A 23,371-nucleotide genomic window follows, 5' to 3' on the forward strand; every position below is an offset into this window, starting at 1 on the left:
AAATTAGACAAAAAATCAGTTCTAAGTACTAAGTAAGCCTAGATAAACAGCATTGACATTTAGAAAACATGAAAAATTAAAGAAAAAGCACAATTTTCGTAATTTTATTTAAATCTTTCTGAACATAACCTAGACAATATGGAATTTTCAGCAACAGATTAAAGAAGACAGAGCTAATCAGCTACAGATTAAGGAATCGATTCTTAAGCACAGCGATAGAACACAATTGAAATATTATCAGTGAGATCTAAATCTGACACAAAATAGAAGCAAAATTGAATTAATATGACCAAGTAAACAAAAGTCATTTTAACGAGATTGATGCATTATTTTCTAAATATCCAATCACAACTTTCCTCAAAAGTCACTAAATATTGTTGCTTTTCTCTTGCCAAAAAGCCTGAAAGACAATCAACATCTCAAATACCTAACGAATCTCAAAGCAAATTAAGCAAATCAAATTTAATCAAGAATCATTAAAGCATCAACCTTTATGCTCAACACATCACTATGCATTAATTCCGATAATTTTCCTCCCATCCCACCTCGAAAAATAAAGAAATGAAGATAGAAAGAGCAGAAAAATAGAACTTGAGCGAAGCAAGTCTTTTTTAAGTTACCAGGTAATGTGTTACTGTCAGTTTATTTTCAACAGTTGAAGACATCGGATGTGCTCTCAAGAAACACAAAGAGAGAAAGGCACAGAAGTGAAATAATAAAAGATTGTTTAATCACAGAAGTAAAAGCTTCTTTTTTGGTCTAGAATTAAAGAAAAAAAAAGCTACAGAAAAAAGAGAGAACAAATAAAGAAAGAATTAATTAACAGTTCTGATAACCAAAATTGGAAACGAAAAGAAAAACTAGAAACACGCATAACGGTAAGAATCAAGAATGAAGACTACTGACTTGATACTAAATCAATATTGAATTTGTGAAATATCTATTCCAACGGATCTTGTTGTGTATGGATGTGAGAGAATTTCTTTTACAATTTATGTTCTATCCAGTGGTGTGGTCAGGGGAACTTCCGATCTAGTTGTCAATAAATCTCGAAATTTCTAGGCATTTCCACCCAAAATTCATCAATTCAACCTCAAACCCCTTATTACATCGCTGATTCTATGGTGATTATAGTTGATGACTGAACAGAAGATGATGTCCAAGACATAACAGTTTATTCAGTTTTGTGATATTTTTATTTTGTGGAAATAACGAAACAAGAAATGCGAAAGAGACAAATTCTCAAGTGTGTGACCAAGAAAAATTAAGTCAAGAGTCAATGAACCAAATGAGACATTTTTCTTCTGTTGGAGTCATGCTTAAGTGACGTACGGCAGTTAGAGTGGTTCCTTAAGTAGATTTTGTGTGTCTGAAGTTCTGTTTACTTGATAGTTGAGTTGTTGGCTGTACAGATCGATTGTGATCGATGATCTTCCATAGGTTGATCAAAGTTAGTTCTATCGATGGTTACTGCTTGTCAATTCCTAATACCAAGTGCAATACTGTCCATGAAATGTTAAATCTATTTAAAAGCAAATTTTGAGGTTAGGACAGTAAGTTAAGTCAAATGATAACGTTAGCTTAGAATTAAATAACAATCTACTCCTTTGAATCAAGAATCAGTAACTAGTCAATAATAAAGCTCCTTAAAATTGTCAAAATTGACGTACAATTCCCAAACAGCACTTTCCGGAAAATGTAAATCATCAAATTCGTTTGTCCGTGTACTGAGTGACTCAACACGTTTACTCCATTATTCTTCTCCATTTCTTGTTCTTAAATGTCCGTGGACTTGATGAACTTGACCTAGATTTATTGGAGAAATGAAGAAAAAAAAACCGCTAAGAATGTAAGAAAAGGAATCTGATGATGAGAATGTGAGGATCGAAATTCTTTCCGTTCGTACCTTTATGAATAAAATCTTTAATAATTTTACGGTTTTTTTCACAACTTTTTTACTGTGAATTGACTTGCTAGATATTCTATAATAGACCATACACAATAAATTATAACTTTCCATGCATATTCAATTCATTCATCGATTTATTTTTATGACCCATATTTGGATCTTCTTGAAGATTCTTTCCCAGCATGATCGTGAGTGCTGATTATTTATGAGAAATTTAATTAAACTCTTTTTTTGGGGAAATGTAGTGCTTTAGGCTTTATGAAAAATCATGATTTTATTTATGGATAAGAGTCAAAGTTCTCATTCCCACATTCTATATTTGCTTTCTTTTTTATAAGTCCAATAAAAAGCCTTGTGTAATTTGGGTCTTAAATAAACATCGGTTTGTCACTTAATTGAGGTTCATGACTTTCAAAAAAATTAAAATATTAATTAACGGTCATTTAAAATTCAAATTTCATAAAACGGTCATTTGAGATTCAAATTTTATAACAGTTTTAATCAAAGACTCAAACCATTTTGATTTGTTTTGATTGAAAATTCTAAATTAAAAACTACAATTATTCAACATTAGAAGTCTATCCAGCACGATCTTGCATAACAGCATTATAACATACACCGATAACCACAACTCAATCCCCATTCATATGCTGTAATTGAATAAATAATCGTGATTCTTTATTTTAACACATCCAGTCAATACAAAACGCAGTATTCAGCACGTTGTCCGAAGAAATATGCACTAAAAAAATTAAACACTCTTATGCTAATTATTGACCGAGATTTGTTAAAAAAGGAAATTTTTTTTACACATTTCTTCTCGTCTACTTCTTGCTTATTTCAAGAGACAAATTTAATGCTTGTAAATTATGAAGAACGACAATTGTCTTCCGTCATTTCTCTATTTACTATTTTCTTTTACACACAATGTGCACTTACAAGTAGTTCCTACATAAATTTTATGTGATTACAAGAATCATTTGCGTCTTCTTTTGGCACTATAAAATGAGTGATAATGTGCTTTAATTAGAATACGGTCAGAAATCGAGGGAAATTTACTTTTCTTGATAGAATGTATTCAATGTTCCGTTTGTATGCCCACACGACTAGTGTCTATTTAAAGAATTTAGTCTTTTATTTGTGGCTTAGTCAGGGATGTAGTTGGGGTTGTGAAGAATTTTGGGATGTTTAAGATTTTATCAATTCTTAAGCCTACTAAGCTTAGAATGATTCCTAGAGTTGACCAAAATAGGTTAGAACTAGACATTAAATAGCCATCAACTAATTAAGTCTTACTTGTGTCCACTATGGTACAGTTCAAGAAATAAGAGACATGGCATGCTGTGGACTGAGCAAGATTGTGTTTCAGATCAATTGTGATTCATGTTCGTCCTAAGATTGTCGTCCTGAGCTGGTTACACTTGCCAATTTACGAAATACAGAGGAATCTGTCCCGAATGGACAAAAATACGTTAAGAATCGTTAAGAATAGTCATCAACTGAACATTACCTTCCATCAACCAGTCCACTCGGTGCTTCTACAAAAATCAAGTTCTAGCTCATCTCAATTACCTTGACATTCAATTGCGTCTTGTTAACCAGCCAATGCTTGATTCTAAAAATGCCTTAGAATTGTCCGACGTGTGGACAGCAATTAAACAAGTCTCGATATTCCAGTTCTAATATTCCAAGTAATAATCGCAGTAAGATTCTAATCATCAACATTTCTACTCCTCCTGACTACAAACCTGATCTGAATCAATGTATTGCAAAAATAAAGCACAACAAACAACAAAAACATGATGTAAAGCAAGAGAGAAATGCTTGTTTCTATGACACAGATATTATTTTAATGACAATATTCGTTTCACTGTGCCTTAAAGACGATATAAATAAAAAAAAAATCATTTACATTTCTTCTATCGCTATTTTTGATGATGCGGAGGTACAGTGAACTTTAAAAAACAAAAGTTTCACTCTTTACGATCAGCTGAATAATGTAAGAAGGTGATTATGTCGAAAAATAGTGCAGTGAATAAGATATAATCAATTTTGGAAACTCTTTCTGGCTGTGCTTGTCTAGTTTTCACTCTCAACTTCCTTCTAATTGACTTTTAAGTGTCATTAACATTTTTTATGGGAAAAATTTTAATTCTGACAATGAGAAATGATTATTCTGCAGTTGTTAAGGTGCGACGGCGGGTACAACGACATGGTCAGGAATTAATTTTCATCTTATTTCCATCGAACATCAATGACTTTTGATTGTCTTTGTCTGTCTATAGATATGGCAAGAACAAAACAATGAGAATAATAAGATTTTCTAATTTGGAATTCAAGTTTTTGCGCGTCGTTAAAGCAAGCCGGCTTTGGTTATGTGACTACATATAAGTCATAATAATTCAAAAATTTGCTTTTGTTGAAATGGAAAGACAGAACCAAGAATGAATTTTTAATTAAGTTATAAGTGAGAATCAACCTAAATAGTTCCTCAAGCTTGAATTCTATGTGGAATTTCCATAACGTAAATAAAATCTCTGTGCATATTAAAAGAAGTTAAGGAGAGGAAAGATATAGCTACAAATCTGATTACCGACTAACGGTAAAGTATTCTATATTCAGTGACGTAAAATATTTTTTATGGCTATATTGAACACTTTTGGAATTTCTCTCTCATTTGTCATAATCTTGAAAATCTATAGCCTTATTTATATCCACAAATTCTTACAATTTAAAAACAATAAATCGACAAATTGAATTATGACCATAAACTGTTCCTGAATTTTAAGGAGTCAAGCCATAATTCACTAATCAAATTATCCATTCAACAGCGGTTGTAACTTCTTTGACCTCTAAATAAATCAGTAAGCAGCAAGACATCAGCACTATTAAGTTCAGAGTTGTTTAGAGATGTGCATCGCTGGATTTGATTTAATCTGATTTGTTATTGCTTATGATTAGATATATTTAGTTCTCTAGTATGTTTCTTAGACATTTGATACTCTAGAGTTGAATATAGGCATTATCACTTCCTGTCTGAGTCTAACAAGAATGAAAGTTTGTGTATTACTAGTTAATGTAGGATTGAATTTCACAGAACTTGGCATCCTCGGTGCCGAACTGATAACTTTGCATTTTACTGTTAATTCGGTGACGAAGCTTTTGAGGATTTACATAGAAATCGAGTACTTAGACTCCTTATCTTCTGTTTTAAAGCTTCCAATCAAAAAATGACGCTGACCCAATGGTGATTTCATCAAGGCAATTACATTTCTTTTTGCTACTTTGTATGTCTTTCAGTTACATTGTACTGTTCGAGAGATTTTAAAATGAGGAAAGTGTCACAAGATATTTGCCTTAACATGCACAAATAGAGACATAGTCTTGCAGTTTCTAGAGCGATTCTGGATGTTTATTAAAAAGTAACAAAAATTGTATGATCATCTTAAAATTGAATTGATACTAAGATTTTGGTACTCTTAATGCCTAAGATACCGAGAATATCGATTTGTACTACCTTAACTTGACCTAATTTAAGAAAATTAAGAACATATGTTACAAAATCAATCCCAAGTAGACTATTAATCATTTGAAATAACTATACATTTACTAGCATTTAACTGGTACTAATCTATTCCATTAGGGAATACGTAAGCATCAACTCTGAATCCAAATCACTTCAAAGCCTGCTGCAAAGAAATGAACTTAAAAAAAAAGAAAACAAAAGCAAATTCAATAATAATTCAGAACACGAACTTCTTCGTCAAGATGCTTAAAAAAGAAATAAGCTTTTAAAGTAGTAAACAGAGTTACAGGTATAATCACCATAAAGAAGAATCTATAGATTAAATCAGCTCACGTAACTATTTATTTGAACTAAATTAAACTTAATTTACTTGCTAAAAGAAAAGAAATAAACAAAGAAGTTTAATTGAGATGAGAAACAATCATAAAACGGTTTTAGAGAATAAAGGCACGAAGATAGCGGCTATGATGTGAAAGAAGTTGCATCATCAAATCATCAAAATAACCATCAAGTTCATTGTTTTACTTCACGCCTCCTCATGCATTCAAGTGTGAGATCTTTTATTGCATTATGCTAATAATAATTTATGCCTGCATTGAATAATTTATGGAGGAACTAGATATAAGAATTATACCGCTTATTTTCCATTCATATCTTCACATAATAATAATAATTCTATTCTTTTATGTTCTATTTTTAAGTGTCTCGCAAAGATGAACTGGATGTTGTTATTGCTCACATTAGCTCTTATCCTTGGGATATCAGCGCGACCTGCTGATGACAATTCACAAGAGACATCGACATTGAAGATTCTAAAAGAGACAACAAACCTTACAGAGCGACCGACAATTGTAACAGATTCACCAATAGAAATTGTAACAAAGAGAATCACAAAGACTGTAGAAAAAGTTCCAGTTAGCGATTCAATCGCAACATCGCATGTTCCCACGACAACAAGCAGGTATTTAGCAAGTCAAAGTTTGCAGACTAAACCAAATACTAATGCTAAAATGAAATATGCTAACAATTATGATAAACTTATAACAAAGCATACCCTTAACAGTCATAAAATTAACAATAAAATGCCTAACATAACAGTAGATGAGAATCTTACAAAAAATAATGATGAAATTAATCTTAATTATTATATAAGTAGTGATAGTAGTTCTAGTTTTATTAACCATCTAGTACTTAATGATTTTGTTAAAAATATAACATCTAATAAGAAGCAATCGATTCCAATTCCAACAATTTCATCGCCAACAACATCAAATTCTTCGTCAAAACCGCTCGTTTTTGTTGATGCGGACGCGTCATATCCACATTTTACAGAAATATCACAACTATCAACCACAAAACGAGCATTTGTTCAATTAGGTGATAATCCACAAATTGGTGGTTGGTCTAACTATAATCTAGAGGAAACCAGTCCGCAACCATTGACGACGACACGAAAGAAGCCTGTTATACATAAAATCATATCCAAATGGTCTGATAATCCAAATGATGTGTTTAGTTATGGACATGAGTCAAAGCCCATTATTCCAGCACAACAAGCACAACTTAATGAATTAAAGAATCAAATAGTTCAAAGTGCTTATAAGCAACAGCAGAAATATCAGACACAGGAATTGCCACGTCCACAGCCATTTCTACCATCAGTTACAAGCTTTGATAATTTACCGACAATTGTAGGGCAGCAATTGCTTCATCAACAACAGCATATGTCTACAATCAGGCCAATTCCTTCAATCAAACCTGTAGCTCCAATTAAAAAGCCAGCAATTAATGATCTTTTGTTGCTTAACAGACCTAACAGCTATGAATCATTGAAAGATTACTGCAAGAATGTCAGAATTAAATTAGGAAATAATAAATATAGTCCAAATATAGACAGTATGGAGCAATGTAAAGGACTTAATATATTTATTGACAATAAGATTGAAAATCAACAGCATTCAACAGCTGACTATGAAGTTCCAGGTAATGATAAATATGAAGAGATTCCAGATGAAGAAGAACTTTATGAAAATTTGAGTCATCAAATTGAGACAGAACCTGATGTTATAGAAGCTCCACTGGTTGGCTCTCCAACTGCAATTACAACTGGAACCACAAAAATTGGACACAGTGGAGTTAAAAAGAAGAAGAGTAAGAAGAAGCAAGGAGTAGTTGAAGAAGAAGGCACAGATTTTGGATCTGTGGCATGGTCAGCTCTCACAATGATGGCAGTCTTTAATCCATTGAATTTTGGTGTATGGGGAATGCTACTCTCACCTGTTGCTGCAATTACACTTGGCGGGATGTGCTTTGTAATGTATAAAGTATTACATAAAGAAAAGCATGAACATGAACATGAACATGGTGGCGGACATGGACATCATCATCATCATTCCCAAATTCATCATCATCATGGTGGTGGTGGTGGCGGCGGAGAGCATCATAAGCCTCATGAGATTATAATTAAGAACAAGATTAATCATGACGCGATTCCAATAAAAATTGAGCATGTTCATAAGCAAATTCCAGCAGTTCATAAGCTCGTATATTCTCATTATTCACATCATCATAAAGCACCACATAAGCAACATCATCATCCACCGATGATGCATGAAGCTCCAATGGAACATGAAGCTCCAGTCCATGAATATGCACCTCCATGGCATTCAAGTACAGGCAAACAATCTTATGGAGAACCACCTGTTGATAGTTACTTCCCGACATCTCATGAAGGTGGACCATACAAGAGAAAATCAATGTATAAGCACAAAACCCGTAAACATAATCCATTCAAGTATAAGCTGCTCTAAAGAAATTAAAACTTCCGTTCTTTTTGTTTTCTTCCATCTACTTCCATAATTCTTGATTTCATCAAGTGTATGTGTAAATGTGACTGCCCGAAAGTAGATAGGTACTAATAAATCGTGAACAAAGCATTCAAGTGCCATCAATTCCAATTTATTGTGTCTGATGTTGTTGGTTGATGAAATGTTGCTATTTTATTTTGGAGTTGTTTGTTAATGACGTTCATTGTTTATTGTGGTGGTTGAGGTTGGGGTAGACATGGAGAATTGGATTACATTTATTATAGTGTATGGCTACTTCAAGTATTTAAAGCTAGTATCCAGAGCTGAGTAGACAAAAATACATCATAACTGGCTAATGGTAAACAGGATGGTAAGTCTTGTCTATGTCCAGATGATATCGCTTAGTTCCAGAGTTGCAAAACAGGCAGCTTTTGTAAGAAAAACCATACACATTATTAAGAAATTGTACGGTTTTTACCTGTGACAGGTGCCTGTTTTGCAATTCTGTTTAGTTCTAACGTATTTTTGTCCAACGGGAGGTTCATATGTGCAGATCTGACGATATGGAGCTCTAATTTTCATGTAAAACCAAATAACCTGAACAGACAAGAGCTATGCTTCAAAATTTGAGCATTCTTAATTCTATCAATTGAGTATACTCAAAAACATGCTCATTGCCTGTGTATGCTCATTGCCTGTGTATGTCCGTTAAAAGAATCGACACAAAAATGCATTTTATGAAGACATCATGACTCCAATACATCACGAAAACAATTAACATACCATAATATTCCGTAAACTTGAATCGTGACCTAGAATTGGTACTTGAATGTCATATCAAAAAATGCATTTTGTGGAGGTGTATTTTGGGTATTTACATGGATTTGTAATGCTTAGTATCTTAGCTGACCCTCCATGATTTTTGATAGGTTCGCTGAGTAGGCTTAGATCGGTAATGTAGACTTAGATGATCCATAATGTATTCCTATGCATGTTCCTAAGGAATGTGCAAGACGATGATTCTTTTTGGGAGCTCTAGCTTTGTTCCAAGCGGTGGGTCAATGATGGTTAATGAGCAGAGTTGTCAGATAAGTGTCTGGATGTAGCATGGTTGCTTTTGAGTTATCCTAGGCAATACTTACCTTTACATAGACAAAAGGTTTCGTCTTTACATAGGCATACCTAGGCAGGTACTTACGCATAGAAAGGTATAATCATACAAACTCACAATGAACATCATTTACGAATGACCCCAAAAAATTTAATTTAATTGGAAAAAAATACTCTGTCGATGCTTCAACTAGAATTAATTAATCTGTAGATGTAAAAAGCTTTTTTTTCTCTCATTGTTGTTATTGTTGATTCTTTCCATTAGTTTGTAGAATGAAATAAAAGCATAGCAATAAATAATATTTAAATGTGACTAATACCTGTGTGTGGATGAGTGTAAATGTATATTAACAGTTAACAGAATTAATTAATGCATTGGTATTCAATAAACATGGCTTCATTCAGCTTTTTTTTATCTTTTTTATTATTATTAATATTATTATTATTATTCTTTAAACTGCTTTTGAAAATGAAAAGAGTTTTGGATATAATATATAATAATAAGTTTCTTAGCTTAGCATACATCTTTAAAAGAAGAAAATTGCATTTTTTTGATGATAAATTTTATTATTATTGGTTGTGAACTGGGGACTTACTTTTTAAATTTTTTTCATTATTTTGTTAAGTATAAAAAGATTTTAGCTTATTCCTATCATCTATAGCCGAAATAATTTAAGCATATCTTATCGACTTATTTAAATTCCTTTATTCTTTTAAATCGCGAAATATTCACTACGCTTATAGAAAGGCTTAGATTTACCCAAAAAGTGAGATATTATCCCGATCGGCACATATTGAGCTGTTGCCATTAAGGCGACGATGTGGCAGTATACTTAGAATCACTTGGCAAATTTGGTTGTTTTCGCCAAGTAGTTACCACTTTGTTCTAAGTATGCTTCGTCGCCGTAATGGAAGCATTTCAATATGTACCGATCGGGGATATAGGTTTGCACTTTGATCTCGTCTGGCTAGTCTCTTTTGGGGTAAATTAATATCGCATACTTTTTGATTTTTTGGTGATAATTCAAGTAATTAATGTAATATTTAGTTACATTGGTACGAAGTTTTAAATCACTGGAAGTTATTTCATAATTATAGAAATCTCGATAGCCAATTGTGCGTTATTTAAGGTTGAACATTAGACTATTTGAGTTAAAGTGGCTCGGTGGCGGTATAATTTAGTACTTAGGTACCTAATTATTACTGCAACACCGATCTAGTGATCATGGGTTCGAGACTCGGCATGGGAAATATTTTCCCATGTCCTTTTTTGAATCGTATGAAATGGAAACGCGGCTCACAGCCTCTCATTGTAGGGTAAGAGACAATAAGCTGAATCCCGAGATTTGAAATGTTGCCCGAACATCACAGTGTTCACTAAGGCATTGTTGCTTCTCCGTTTAACCGGTAAAACACGAAGTTGCCCTCATGGAACCGTGATGACGGATTTCAACACTCAGTTCTCGAATGCTGGAAGATTAATTGAGTACAGAATAGCAAAACATGCTCCTGTGACAGACAAAACCGTACAATTTCGAATTTGTATGGTTTTTGTATGTCACAGTTGCCTAATTTGCAACTCTGATTGAGTATCAATCCCTAAATCCATAGAATTGCCCTCAAGAAGTTCTTATTATCTCCAGTCTAATATTCAACTTAATATCCTAATTTCATAAATAATTTTAATAAAAACACACGTAAGGTAACTAAAAATATCTTGCAATTAGCAATAGATCTGGTAATGTGAATACTATAACTAACCAATAATCAAGTTATTGGCACCAACTAATAAGAAAAATCATAATTAACACGCTAACTCCATTATTAAATCGATTAATTTACTAATCCCAAGATGCGCCATTTAAAAAAGATCCAACTTAATTTATTTATTTTTGGAAAATTTTGCTGACATGCGAATTTGCTACTCGGACAACGCACCGACCTAGATTAAACATTCTTTACTTTTGTGCAAAACAAAATTGTTTAAATATCTAGGCTTACGTACGTCTGAATAACAAACGCGGATTTAATTAATTTTGTCTAATTATTATCTAATTGAAATTTACTCGCTTAATTACGTCCATTTGTCGAAAAAACATTAATTAATCTTTTGTAGTAAAAATCGATTATTATATCAAGTCGAAGATACACATATAATCTTATTTATCAGCTTAAACTCTATCTTCGATCTGATGGTGGGTTTCTTGGGTGTACTCAGTGTCTACGTGAGTTTAGATGTGCCTAGGTTATGAGATGTACCTAGGTTATCCAACTGGTTTGTCTTAGGTGCACATAGAATGAATCTGGATTGTATAACTAGAATCTACACATAATAGGTACAGATCTTAGGTGTATTGTGCAAATATTCAGTAAAGATCTGTATCCGAAAGGCAAATAGTGCTATCAGGACAGCTTTATGTCTTGGCGTCATCGCGGTGACTAAGCGGCGCCCTGACAACTTCATTGCGCTGCTTGGCTGTAGACTCTTAAAACTACAACTGTAAATCTTAAGAGTACAGCTATAGATCTTAAGAGCACAGGTATAGATCTTAATCAGTCCTGATTGATTCCAATCCAGCACTAAGTGCTCCAAGTACCACCCAAGAAATCCACCACAAATCTCATTATCTTCATCTAATATCCATTCTTATCTATGTCAATCAGCTTTTAACCGTAATCCACATTCAAAAAGTTCTATTTCAAAAAGTTCAAAATAGTTTTTCAGTCGCCAAATTTCACATGCTCTCTTCATGTTCCTCTTCAAAATTCTTTTTTTATACCCTCAATGTATGTATTGCCATTTATTTTGTTTTGTATCCAATTTTCTTCTTCACATTATTATTTTTTGTTTATTTATTATTATTATTGTTTCCCACTTTGGGGAACTGCTTTATTTGACAGTTTAATGAGTAAAGAACAATAATCTTCTTCATATATATTTTTTAAACATATATCACAACTTATTTAAGGACTATTTTCGAATATGATAAATTTTTTTATTCACTCACTGTTGTTGATGATATTTTTGATTTAAGAGTGACTATAAAGGTTCAGAAAGTCAGTCAAGAGCAAGTCGAAATAATAATTTTGATGATATTTGACTGGTATTTTGTAATAAATAAGGTCGAGGTAGGAATTAAAAACTAAAATATTATTTAATTTTAATCCAATGAAATAAATTAAATAACACACGCATTTTAATAATCATGTAACAGAAGTAATTCTTTCACAATTTTTTTTAGAAATTTTTTATCATGAGATCGAAAATATTGCAAAGAGAGTCAGGTTGTGCCAATGGATTCATCTTATTCAATTCCAGATTGAAATATCGCGTGTAATTTAATTGACATGAAAATTGATCGATTTGTCACTAATTTGAGTCTTTTAAGCTCAAATATCAATGCACTGGAATATTTTCGATGTTTTTTTGATGATTCATAGTTATCGAATTTAAAGTATGTCATATTATGATGACCAAAAATTGCTGTTTATTGACAAAATCAGCAAATTCTAAGGACAATCTGAATCACTTGACATGTGACTGGGTAGGCTGTGCATTTTGGTGATTTAGAAGCTATTCTTAATTTTTTACCTAATTTACTTAATTTTTAAGACACAGAAAGGTCTGAATTGCTGCAAACAGCAAAAAATTCCAATTAAATCCAGATCAGCCTACATACAAGTCATGTACCTTAACAATTCTCGCAATTTTCATTTAATATGTCTTTCATTGTATTTAAATCCAGCATCGTAAACAGGATTAAGCAAGAAAAAAAGAAACTTTCTCTTCAATTGGCACTCCCTGATCTACAAATTAAAACTTCCTCATATCCAAGAGTACTATGCATCCATGCTTAGTCAGAATTGTATTTTTATCAATATTTTCATTGTTGAATATAAGAAGAAAAGAGTCATAATTTTAAATAATCATGCAGCATTTAAATGATAAAATGCTTCAAAAAGCATACAAAAATTCAAAATAAACAAGCTAGTCAGTACATTTCATAATAAAATGTCACACACTAAAGTTCCTTATCAATTAAATATTATTTTTTTTTTCGCTTGTTCCTTATGATAATTGTTAATTCAAAAATGTTGTATACTTTTTTAATTCTCTCTGTACGGAGCTACTTATTATTTGTTATTTCTATTGTGAAAGATGATATCGATACTGTGTGTATGCATAAGTGTATGTCAAATATATTCGATAATGGTTTCAGTTTTTTGTTTCTTTAAATTTGAACACGAACCAGAATACTTAGAAGTTCTTCGTACATGAAAAAGTGAAGAGCCGTCGCAATACCGGACTTTATGACTGATGGCAAGAGTCCCTTGAACAAGCCTAGAATGAAAAAGTAAAGATAAGATTTAGTCTGACTGTAAACAAATGAATCATCTCGCATGATTCTCTTTTCGTAGCGCATTTTCATTCTCAGTTGATCAACAAAATACAGTTTTCACGTTTCTTCTGCCTGAAAATTGTTGAATCGGAGTAATTTAACGGTTTTCTTGACTACACACGTAGATTCTATTATTTTTGGTTTTACGCATGTGTTGCTCTTATAATTAGAGCTTTTTTGGCATTTCAATGGATGGGATTGATGATCTATGATGATATGCTGTTAAGAAGGCATTGCAGAAGTTATTAGACATTCCAAAAAAATGTATTAAGAGCTTTGCAATCTAAAATATCCTAAGAATCCAAAGAATCCAGTATCCATTAGCCCATGTCCCCAATAACCTCCAACCCTTGGCTAAGCCATCGCATTAAGGTCATCACATTCAATTAACCCCCAACAGCACAACATTTCAATGGGATGTCTGTCGAAAGACTACTTATTAGCATTTAGAATTACAAAAATAGAATTGAAAGTAAACAACGATAAGTCTTAAATATTGCACAAAGTAAGTGTAAATATTCAATATCAATCAAAAAAAAGTCAATAAAAAAAGATTCATATCTGAGAGTTGACATTGGAAATAATGTCACAAACAAAGATCAAGTATAGATAAAATCCAGTCAATTTCCAATATGAATGACAAAATGTCTTTTATCGGACGTGAAAAGTCACTTTGATAACAACCCTGATTAAAGATGAACTAAATAGTTAGCGCGTCAAAAACGAATACATAATCACGTATATCAACTTGAGGGTAAAATGCGCAAAAAAGAATTGCATATTAACAGTACGTGACAAAAGACATTGATACATTACCTCTATAACCTTCTCTACTGATGGTTCTAGCCAAACAGTCACAAAGACCCTTACAAATGAAATGTTCACCATATGTTGTGCGGGAATTTTGGAATTTTTGAATTTGTAATCGCTTCTTGCACAGATCAAGTGGATAAACAGCTGTCTTTGATACAATACCACCAATAGCGCCAGCAAACAATATTAAGTGGGGTGTCGCTCGACTGGAACAGCAATAATTAAATGATAATGTTAATGATAATGAAACACAAAGTAATGATAATGATAAACTTACTCAGATTTCGTGTAATCTAAAACCGTCTCAATGACTACATTGTATGCCCAAAACTGTATAGCTGTTAATGGTGCAACTTGTAAGACGGAGGGTCCTAAACCTCTAAATAATCCACGAACACCTTCATTGACAAATATTAATCTTAATCCTTCACGCATTGACGTATATCCACGTCCATGATCTTGTGCAATAATTCTTGTTCTGATTACATCAAATGGTGTTGAGACAGTATTTCCAACGGCTCCAGCGATACCGCCACAAATAAAATGACGTGTATCAGAATGTTCATTAAGTAACTTAATATGACGACCATATGTGTTCAATTGATCATATGCAGCAAACTGACCAAGTCCATAAAAGACACTGAGTAATTGTGCTGGAATATGACCTTTCCATAATCCACAAACTCCTTCATCCCGAAATATTGCAAGTAATGTCTGTATTGTGCCAGAATATTTAGCGCCAACAACATTGGCAACAGGTTCAACTTGCAATTGTAATCTTACTTTGGAACAATCCAAAGGTTGAGTAATGGCTCGAGTCACACAACCACTAAAAGCACCAGCCTGATTTAAGACGTATCAAAAATATAAAAATTGGAAAGGAGAAGAAAAAAAGGTGTAAATACGATAAGTAAATGTTTATCGACAGCTAATCTATATCGATTATTACCATTGGTGCTTTTAGATTGCTGAGCCAAGTTAATTTTTGCTCTTGACGTTCCATAATTCACGAAAAAAAAAAATTATATGTCTTAACTTTCTATTAATCGTGTGTTGCTCAATTACTGTTTAAAGTACAAGTAATGATGTCCTGAGTTGACTATTATGTTTTGGGTAGGGGGGTGGTGAATAAATTTTATCACTTCGATTTTTGACTTTGGTTGTCGATTTTTGGTCGACTAATAATAAAATTGAAAACGTGCGTAGGTGCAACGTTTACTTGCTCTTTTAACTACAAAAAGAATAAGACGTGATAAATAATGTGACATATAGAGGCAAAACGAAGAGTGATGGTTAGGTTATTATTAGAGACCGGCAGTTCGACGAAAATAAACATTTTGTGAAATATTTTCTCCTTTCCCTTCATAATGCTGTTGCTTGTCTTATCTTCTCACAGTTTTCGTAACAATGTACCGAGCAGTGTAGGTTGGGAGACTAGAGAGGCGCTAAGTGAAGGTCTATGTGTCTATGTGACCACTACCTGGAGGTTACCTAGATTTAGGAGTTTCATGCGGGGTTATTAGGGTTACCTAAGGGATTGTAAGGGTTACCTACTGGATTATGAGGTTACCCAATAACCTAATGTAGACTTTTTCAAGGTTACTAGATTGCGGCATTCGAAATTGTCTAATTAGAATAGATTTGAGTGTCATATTGCATTTCATGACATACTAGAAGCTTAGAAGAACACAATAAGAGACATATTTTAAGTAGCACTGCCCAAATGTTACAGTGACACTCCTCAACCGGTAGAAAATAATGAAATTCATCACATCATATACTGCTCGGGAGTATTACGATGTAAAATTTATCGGACAGTGCGTTGAGACATGAGAAATTCAAGATTTTTTCACTTTATTTATAAAAAAATAAGCAAAACTTGCTGAATCTTCTCGGTTTCCATACAATATGTGCAAAAAATGGATATATACACATGAAAAAAACACGAAGAAGACATAGGAGGAAGAAGAGAAATAATAATAATAAAACCTCATTCACAATTACTAATACAAATAAGCCAATGTTATTCTGCCTCTTTACAAAATATTTCAAGCATTTTTGTTCTTCTTGCTTATTTATTTTAAAACTTGTAAATATTACGCAATTGATAAAAACTGATCAATTTACCTTTGGAAAACTTTAAATTCGCTTGACTATGTCTAGATAATTTAAATTTTCACTATTAATAATGTAAAAATCCTCAAATAATGAGACGGAGAAGCTTCGAAAATCAAGTTGTGATCGTAAATGATTAATGTGTGAATTATGTTTCATTTCACACATTTAACAGTATCGGAATCTGATAAAAGACTACACTAATAATAATTGATCGATTTTCAGGTTCTTGACCAGAAAAGTTTTTAAGGCTTTTCACTTGTTTTCTTTTTTTATGTTTTTTCTTTCAATTCTCTTTGAAAATTTTTATTTTTATCTTGCACTCAATTTTTATATGTCTGTACTGAGTCACGTAGAAAAATCGACTGAAATGTATATATATATTTTTAATAATAGACTATTTTCTCTCACCGCGCTTGTTTTGATTTTTAACTTCGATATAACGGATCGCATAGATTTTCTAGAGCGCCTCATTTCGTGTTTTGCGCAGTAACTTAATCGTGTCTTTTACATTCTCTTTTTTTAATGACTTTGTTTACTTCAACTTGATATTCGTGGAATTTTGAATTTTACCGTTACTTTAAGTAGGCATTACCTACCCCACCCTAAATTCCCCTAACCTTGAAATGTCATCAGAATCATTCTAGATCCATTTACTCTATGCGTAAAGATTTTAATGACAAAATACACAATATCGAGACTCAAAACATAATAAGGTCATTAAAGAGAGTAAAACAGAAGTGTGAGAGGATAGGCAAGAGAAACACTCGCAGAAGCGTGTTTACGTGACTATTTCATATCTGCGTGTTTGGATTTTTTTTTCAAGCTGCAATGTTTACGGAAAATTCCTCGCTATGTTTTTATCTTATATTCGTTAATTTGATGCGATCGTATGGGTTGTAAAAAGCTTTATAATTTAGAGGTTTTTTGAGATTGCATTTAAATAACATGTAGACTTGTTATGAAACTTACTAAGTCGTTGAACTTTGTCAATATAAAAACAATATTTTGTTCTATGACTAATTTCTCAAGGAAATTTCATTATTATTGTATATTATTATGAGATGTTGTGCTAGGTCACTTACTCTTTTCATATCTCCTGTGTGTTCGTACTTTTAAAGCTTGTAAGAATGCCTTAAAATCTATTAATAAAATTTGTGTCTTGTTTACTAAGAAATTGTGCAAAAGCACAGAATTTGGGGAACTAACATAGCAAAAAAAGTATTATTCAATATTGTTTACAACTTTTTCTGTCGCCTTTACAAAAAATCATGGCTGTTTATACAATTTTATTTATTTTTTTATAACTATAGATATGAGGTTGATGAAAAGCCTGCTGACGAAAATCGTGAGTTAAAAGCTGATACTAAAATTCAATTAACGTCAGGCGAATTAACATTAAAAGAATCATTCCATCATGGAGTTGCCGTACCATTGTCCTTAGAAGATTATGAGAAGGAATTAGCAAGAGAAAAAGAACTTGTGACGAAGGCAAAGAAGAAGATTTCAATGGAATCATCGACACCAAAAGAAGGCATTAGCACATGGATTTTATTAAGTGGTAGCAATAACCCAACAACAACAAGTCGCCCGGAAGTAAATAAGCCAGCTTATCGTGTTGATAATGAAAATAAGAAGCCTGTAGTAAAGAGTAACATTAGTAGTACAAATGCTACACAAACTACTAAGAAGCGTACAACCGTTACACAGAGTCCAAAAGTAACCAAAACAACAGCCAAGTACAATAACAACAAATTAGCTACACGAGTCAAGGCAACACCGAATAATGAGCCGAAAATTGTTACAGAAGAGCCACAGCCATCAACAACAATTTCAACAACAAAGAAAGTTCCAACAACAACAAAATCAAAGAAATTTACTACGCAGCGTCCAAAAACAACACAAACAAAGACTACCACTACAGTTGCAACAACGACCGTTGAATCAACAACACCTGCACCGAAGAAAAAGGAAGTTAAAAAAGAAGAAGTCGTAATTTTTGACGAACCGGTGGTAATTGATGACGAAAAGGATGAACCAGAAATTATTGAGACATCAACTTATCTCATTATGGAAGCTAAGGATGATGAATTCAATTTGCCAAATGATCGATCACCTGCAAAGTCTTCCCCGTCAAAGAAAGCTGCAGCAAAGACAACTCCATCATCAAAGAATAAGAAGAAGAAGATTACAACCGCCTTAGGTGCAGCTACAAATAGCACAACAAAGATCAAGAAGAAGTCGGACAAAAAGACAGCAATGACAAAAGTATCGAATAACAAGAAACCAGAAAAGCCAATCACTACACAAATATATAATTATCTTGCTAGAGAAGTCATGCCAACTGTTGGTGTAGGTCTTGTTGGATTAGTTGTAACTGCCGGTCTTGCTACTTACTTCCTTGGTGGACCGTTAACTGCATTGAGACGATCATATGATATTGCAAGTAGACGTGATGATGTTGGTATGTTGGATAGGTCAGATGACTTTGGAAATATGCAAGATGAAGGCGAAATGTTTGGTAAAGTTATTGCTGGTATGCCTGAAAATTCACCATATAGAAATAACATTCGTGTCAATTCTTATCATGTCAAAAATCAACAATATCCAAATTATCCCGGACCACAATATAGAGAACCACCTCAACAAGTAAATAAATATGGAATTGCACCACAAGTAGCTCAGCAACAGCTTAAGCAACAACAATATCAGCAACAAATAGCTCAACAACAAATTCAGCAACAACCACAGGCTCAAGCGTTGCAGCAAAATCAGCAACAATATTTAAGATACCGAGCAGCTGATCCGTACTATAATTCATACCCGAAAAATCAATATTATCCGCAACAAGTTCAACCAAAGTCAAGCAATTATGGTCCACAGGCAATTCAAGCAGCTGAAAATGCTCAAAAATTCAATATTGACGCAGTAGACATGACAACAAGTGAGCCATCATCTTCACCATACAGCATGGATTACGATGAAATCGCACAAAGTTACTTTCCACAACATGATGACGAGCCATCATCAGCCTCACAAATAACCATCGATCAGCAAAAAATGCAGGAAATTGAATCAAAACCACAACCTCAATATGTCCAGCCAATGGAATCGGAAAGATCTGAGAAAGTCACAATAATTAATGCACAATCGGTTCCAACAAATCACAAAAATGAGAATAATCATGAAAATGAACATGAACAAGATGACGATTCCCCTTTACCAACACCGGAAGCACTAAAAATGCCAAATCTTGACGAGGAATATCAAAATTCAATCGCAAATGCTATATTAAGTCAAAATCAAAAGAAATTTGTTGTCGGTTCGGTAATTGCTGATAATTTTGAGGAAAATGCTGCAGGCAGTGTTCCTGAGCATGGACCCCGTCGCCGTAGAAAGCGTGAAGCGTCAAAGAAGCCTGCAGCTAAGAGTTTAGACAACAATGAAATTGACGATGATGAACGTGTCGACAAGCCTAAGCGTGATACAGAAGCAGAAACAGAAACAGAAATCGTAACGACAACATTATCAAATAATTTACACGAAACTGCCACCCATGAATTAGAAAATGAAACCACGGTTGAAGCTGATAAAGCAGAAGAAACGACATTTTCGACATCAACACCTACTTATGATATCAGTCCGGGACAAAATAACATTTTCAATTTATTCCGTCGAATAATTGAATTGAAATTGCGATTGGGTCTGAATTTCTTACAAAATGCCACCGTTGCATTCCAAGAGTACTTAAGAGGTGTTGAAGCACGTGTTCAAGCATCTCCATTATTCAATCCATACATGAATTCAACAAATTCTACAGATATGAGTAGAAAATCGAGTAAGCTACAGCGCAAAAGGTTTTCAAATCTTTAAACGTTAAGCACAACGAAATATTTATCCAACATTCTTGACGATGACATATGAGGAACAATAAATTTTCATCATTTATTCAGGCAGAATATTTAGTGAAAATTTTCGATATCATTATTTTATCTCAAGGATATCCTTTAATTTTAATACATTCCCAATTTAATAGAATAGAATCGATAATTATCAAGTGATTTAATGTGACTAGAGGATATGAAACTAAAAATAAAATGAAACAAGATTCTTAAAATTTTGATTGAATTTTCTCTCATAACACTGTGAATCCATTTCCATTTCACATTACTTTTTTTATTGTATTTGGTATAAATTAATGGTAATTTTTTATAAAAAAAAAAGAGAAAAATAAATTAAGTATAAAATTAAAATAATTTATAATACTTTCACTTTCACTTAAACATAATTTATTTATTTGCCTAGAACCATGGGAGCAATTAGTCCGAGCGACGCGGGTAATAATGATGCACCGACTGCAGCAATCACAGCACTACTATCAGAATTTCCAGCATTTTTACGCATTAAGTAATTTTTGAGTACCTTTCGCTTTTTCTTCGGCTTATTTACAAGAACTGGTGTTGCGACTGCAACTGCACTTGATTCATTAGCTACACTTTCTTCCACAGTTTGACTACCTTGATCAGTTTCGATTAATCCATTGTATGCTGAAGGTCTGAATACATCCATTGCTACATCATTATTATTATTTTGATAACCTTGTGTTCCTGGCTCATTAACATACAGTGGCAATACTGTCAATTTGACTTGTTGTTGTGTCATCTTTGTAGGTCCTGTACGACGATGTGGTCTAACTACAGATTCAACTTTTGAGATTCAGCTGTGATGATTCCTTTATTATCAGTATATTTCGAGTCACTATTTACACCATTTGTTGCTATAAAAGACATGGCACGTTGACCATTACGTTTGGGGAATTGATAACCTGGAAAATGTATAATTTGTTTATTAAAGCTTTATTAAATTGTCCATCCATCTACCTTTAGTTGTTGAAACTAAAACCCATTCTCCATCCCCTAGAAATATTTCATTATTCAATTTTGAATTTTTTGATCGAAATTTAATTAAGTTAATTAACTTTACCGCTATGAGGATAAGTTGGTGGATGTTTGTTCTCCTTGTACGAATAATACGAATTTCCACCATGATAGCTGTAATCGTTTTGTTGAGGACGATTATAGGATGGTCTACTACTGTGTGTGCTTTGACTGCTTTGACTATGATATTCTTCCTGTGAATGATGAGGTGGGAAGTTTGATGGACGATTATCTGTTATAATATCAGACTGATATGGTCTCTGAGGATTTTCTGGTCTTTCGAAATTATAAACGGATGAGCTATGATGATTTACTGAAGATGGTTGATAGAAGCTATCTTGAGGTGGTCTATGGTTTGGTTGATTTTGATTCTGATGTCCACCGCCATAAAACTGATTATTGTGATATGTGGGACGACTTGGTTTCGGTGGCGAATAATAATCATCATTATTATTATTTCCATTGTAATCAAAATCATAATCATTTGTTGGACGATATGGAGGTCTCTGCTGATTATTATTATTTTGATAATTATTTTGATTGGGGTAATTGTAATTGCTCTGACTTCCATATTTATTTGCGTTATGACTCTGCCATTTGCTTACTTTACTTTTACTCCATGGAACGGCATCTAATGTTACCCATCCATTATTCTGATTGTATGGATGATTACCATTATAATTTCCATTTGGTCGATAGTTTTTCCGTTGTTGGATATCATTAAGATCATCTGAATCATTTTTGTCATCTTCATTTATACTTGATACTCGTCGATTTCCATCATCAGATGTTCCTGTATCTTCACCTGTCTCAATCGATGCATATTTGTCACCTTTTGTTCCTTCATTACTACTTGGATTCAACTCAATGCTTCCACTTGCATGTTCAAGCTGTTCATACCTTTTATCATTGTTATGATAGTTTTGACTAACTGCCTCATTACTCGTCGATGACGACGAAGATGATGTATGAATTTTGTTTGCGTAATCCTTTAGAAATTTTTGTAAAAGTTCAGGTGAATAGACTGTTTTCATTGTATTTCTATTACGATGACGTTCAGGTGACAGATTACTATAATCATTTGTAACACTTTCTTCATCGCTCGCCGCCGCTGAATTTTCATATTCATCGTGATAATTATTATTTGGAGTAACTGTCATGCTTAATGAAGTTTCTAGATCCACAACTTGCTTATTTCTATCATGATGTATTGAGTATTTTGCTGGATTTTCTACATGATTAAACTTGATTTTCTTATCAATTAATGGTGTATTAGCTTCAATTATCGTGATTGGGTCACCATTCGGAACTTCCACTTTGTATGTCGTATAATTATTAGCTTTAAGTATTTTTCTAGGTGAGTTTGTAAAATGAACTGTCTCTAAAAGGCTCACTTGTATTATCGAAAGGATATTCACACAAATAAATAGTTTTTGTCTTGGCGATGCCATCACAGATAATTTTTTATTCAAACTTTTGTCAAAATTTAATTAAGATCCTTAAATTGTCATAATACTGTAACTTTTAAATAATTTCAAGTCACTTCACTAAGCACTGTAAACAATTCTACTGTTGAATATCGACTGAGACTCTTTCACACTCTCTACCCTACTAATATAGTTTTCCCATCCGTCTCGAAACAGTGGAATAGAAAGAAAAATTAAGAGAGAAATGGCAACAAAACAAAAAAAATCAAAGAAAAAGTTTTCTTTCTTCTTTCATTTTTCATTCGCTTATTCTCGTCATAGAGACTT

General features: G+C 33.0%; 3 protein-coding genes across 4 annotated transcripts; 1 reads left to right on the plus strand and 2 right to left on the minus strand.

The window, feature by feature from the left end:
• The first annotated feature begins 660 nt into the window (after positions 1–660).
• Positions 661–20,795, plus strand: LOC139085952 (uncharacterized). 2 transcript variants are annotated; one of them, XM_070634188.1, is made up of 3 exons: positions 661–878; positions 6,137–6,396; positions 17,994–20,795. In XM_070634188.1, exons 2-3 carry the CDS (start codon positions 6,149–6,151, stop codon positions 20,551–20,553), a joined length of 2,808 nt encoding a protein of 935 aa, XP_070490289.1. In that variant the 5' UTR covers positions 661–878; positions 6,137–6,148; the 3' UTR covers positions 20,554–20,795. The 2 variants fall into 2 exon arrangements, with proteins under 2 accessions (XP_070490289.1, XP_070490290.1); XM_070634189.1 differs by lacking the exons at positions 661–878; positions 6,137–6,396 and adding an exon at positions 17,716–17,901 and having other exon boundaries at positions 17,994–20,793.
• Positions 13,473–17,051, minus strand: LOC139085973 (mitochondrial thiamine pyrophosphate carrier-like). Its single transcript, XM_070634217.1, has 5 exons — positions 16,693–17,051; positions 15,515–15,796; positions 14,843–15,408; positions 14,569–14,771; positions 13,473–13,694 (listed from the first exon to the last, which is right to left on the minus strand). The coding sequence occupies exons 2-5, from the start codon at positions 15,566–15,568 to the stop codon at positions 13,585–13,587; spliced, it is 933 nt and encodes a 310-aa protein (XP_070490318.1). The 5' UTR covers positions 15,569–15,796; positions 16,693–17,051; the 3' UTR covers positions 13,473–13,584.
• A 178-nt stretch (positions 20,796–20,973) lies between the features above and the next one.
• Positions 20,974–23,068, minus strand: LOC139086515 (uncharacterized). Its single transcript, XM_070634980.1, has 4 exons — positions 21,664–23,068; positions 21,561–21,596; positions 21,402–21,505; positions 20,974–21,342 (listed from the first exon to the last, which is right to left on the minus strand). Exons 1-4 carry the CDS (start codon positions 23,066–23,068, stop codon positions 20,974–20,976), a joined length of 1,914 nt encoding a protein of 637 aa, XP_070491081.1.
• Between the last annotated feature and the right edge of the window lie 303 nt (positions 23,069–23,371).

The sequence above is a fragment of the Chironomus tepperi genome, unplaced genomic scaffold (genome assembly GCF_022539635.2).
Source record: "Chironomus tepperi strain 1889 unplaced genomic scaffold, CSIRO-AGI_Ctep_v1 contig_85, whole genome shotgun sequence".
NCBI classification, from domain to species: domain Eukaryota; kingdom Metazoa; phylum Arthropoda; class Insecta; order Diptera; family Chironomidae; genus Chironomus; species Chironomus tepperi.